The sequence below is a fragment of the Suillus clintonianus genome, assembly GCF_016758775.1.
Source record: "Suillus clintonianus strain FC179 chromosome Unknown DEU56scaffold_243, whole genome shotgun sequence".
Classification (NCBI taxonomy): domain Eukaryota; kingdom Fungi; phylum Basidiomycota; class Agaricomycetes; order Boletales; family Suillaceae; genus Suillus; species Suillus clintonianus.
Window position 1 is genome coordinate 13421 of NW_024539467.1, and position 2029 is coordinate 15449.

The 2029-nt window shown below is 47.2% G+C and overlaps 1 protein-coding gene across 1 annotated transcript; it reads left to right on the top strand.

Moving 5' to 3' along the window:
- Nucleotides 1–1513, top strand: DEU56DRAFT_750065 (uncharacterized protein; the record flags this gene model as incomplete). The annotated part of the gene is made up of 8 exons (XM_041349501.1): nucleotides 1–122; nucleotides 175–324; nucleotides 373–478; nucleotides 531–724; nucleotides 775–913; nucleotides 962–1090; nucleotides 1200–1354; nucleotides 1402–1513. The coding sequence occupies 8 exons, from the start codon at nucleotides 1–3 to the stop codon at nucleotides 1511–1513; spliced, it is 1107 nt and encodes a 368-aa protein (XP_041200621.1).
- Between the last annotated feature and the right edge of the window lie 516 nt (nucleotides 1514–2029).

The following is a 2029-nucleotide window of genomic DNA, read 5'->3' on the forward strand; positions in this document are numbered from 1 at the left end:
ATGGCTATAGAATCCTGCTCTGACCACGAGGATGACGCTGCTGTTGTTCGTGCTAAACGACGCATTGCAGCTTTGGAACATGAGGTTGAGGTTCTCAAGGCCAGTAACAAGCGAGTCAAGCCGTACGTCTTTCGCCTCCTTTTGACTTGGTGATCTCACTCCAAATGCGTAAAGGCAAGCCGACTCTAACGTACACAAAGGACGAGCCATTCGTCGGTTGGTGTCCTTGTTCGATGGCCTCGAGGATCTCATAGCCGAAAACGACCGACGTGAAGAGTTGCTAGACTCGTCGGATTCGCCAGATCAGCTCGTCTCTACTCAAGAGTAAGTCATTCTCCTTGATCGGGTTGTAGATCTCTTAACTTGGACCAGCGAGGACAGGACCATCAAGTCATTCAATGAACTTATTTGTTGCCTTCCTTGGCTGAAAAAAAAACTTTCGTCGGATGTTGATGAACTTGATTCCATTTTGAAAGACGTGAGTACTTCTTTTTGGAATCATCTCTGCATCGCTGATTCTGTGTTGTTAGTTGCGTAAAGGCGCGGACAGCGCCCGAGGGGATGATACCGCCAATCTCAAACATGCGATTGTTACGTGGCTCACCGAACTTTTTCACCCCCTGGACCCGCCTCTTCACACAGCTACTAAAGATGATCGTGGGTTTGTCCATCACATCACAGGCAAGCTCCTGTGTCCTATAGAGTATACTTGGTCTCTCAACTCGTAAGTCCCATCTGCACGATGTAGCATTAGCGTATTCACCACCCGGATAGGACCAAGGAAAAGATCAGGGACAGGGACCCTGACTACCTTGTCACAGCTTACTCTTGGCCGGCATTTCTATACACGGACTACACTTTTGACCCTGGCAACATTGAAAGGGGGCTCTTTCGTTCAGCTCTACTGATCAAAGTAAGTCGCGCCGTTTCAAGTGACCAACACTACTTATTTAAAATAAAGGCCTTCAAACATCTATTTACATCTCCATCTTCTGCCAAAGAAGTTGAAGGTGATGGTAATGGTGCTGATGCTATTGTAGCCTCTCAACGCCGCCGGTCCTCCGAGAGCGACGCGGCTACTCGTAGCCACGTGGCAAATATTATCGGCATGAAGGTGGTCACCCCACGATCCATCGCCTACACTGCTTGCCAGGTTCGTACGAGCGCCTTCACACCTTCAGGACTAATCTTACCTGTAGCTTCGGTTTTCCCTCTCCAATGTCAACTCCTGGCGGAGTATTGACGGCGACTTCGATTATTATGTTTTCTACAACAATATAGTTGACTTTTTCGAGGTTGCGCCTGGCATTGACGCCCAAGCTCGCATCAAGGAGTTGTTAAAGTGGTGGAACAGGTAATATTCTCAGTTTCTCGCGTCGCGACTTGTCTCATTCTTGACAGGAAGGTTTTTGGAAAGACTCGCGCTATACCCCTTACACAGGCTCAGCTGGGGAGGTTCTCCGTGTCTAGAATGACTTCGCAGAGAACCGTGCACGAGGGAGGTTCTCCGTAAGGCTAGACTCTGCAACTATATAAATTCCCAGACTGTAGACATATTAGTTTGAGAATACATATTATTTGTTTGCCCGAACCAGCCAATTTTGCTTCCTGAGACCAGTGTGGCCTCTGACAGATAGTCTTGGGAACGGTTGCTTTTGTTGATTAATTTTACAACGGTCGCTTAACACTAAGCTACACGTTTGAACCTGGCATCCGCAGCATTTATTGATTGGTTTGGTGCCAGCGGGCCAATGCACACACACCAGGTTGAGATTGACAGTACCCTAACTAATGAAAACAAATTTCATTTGGAATCATAGATGTTGAAACAGCGAAGATAACACCTTGAGTTGACATGGTTTCATTCATGGACAGCTTTCCCTAGAATGGTCAACGACTGTGGGTCAAATCGACTTCGTGTACCCCGAAAAAAGTTGTATGTTGTTCCCGATCTTCGACCATGTTACTGATTCTAGCGAGACATCGACTATGGATACATATCACCCATCAATTCACGTTTGCACTCTCC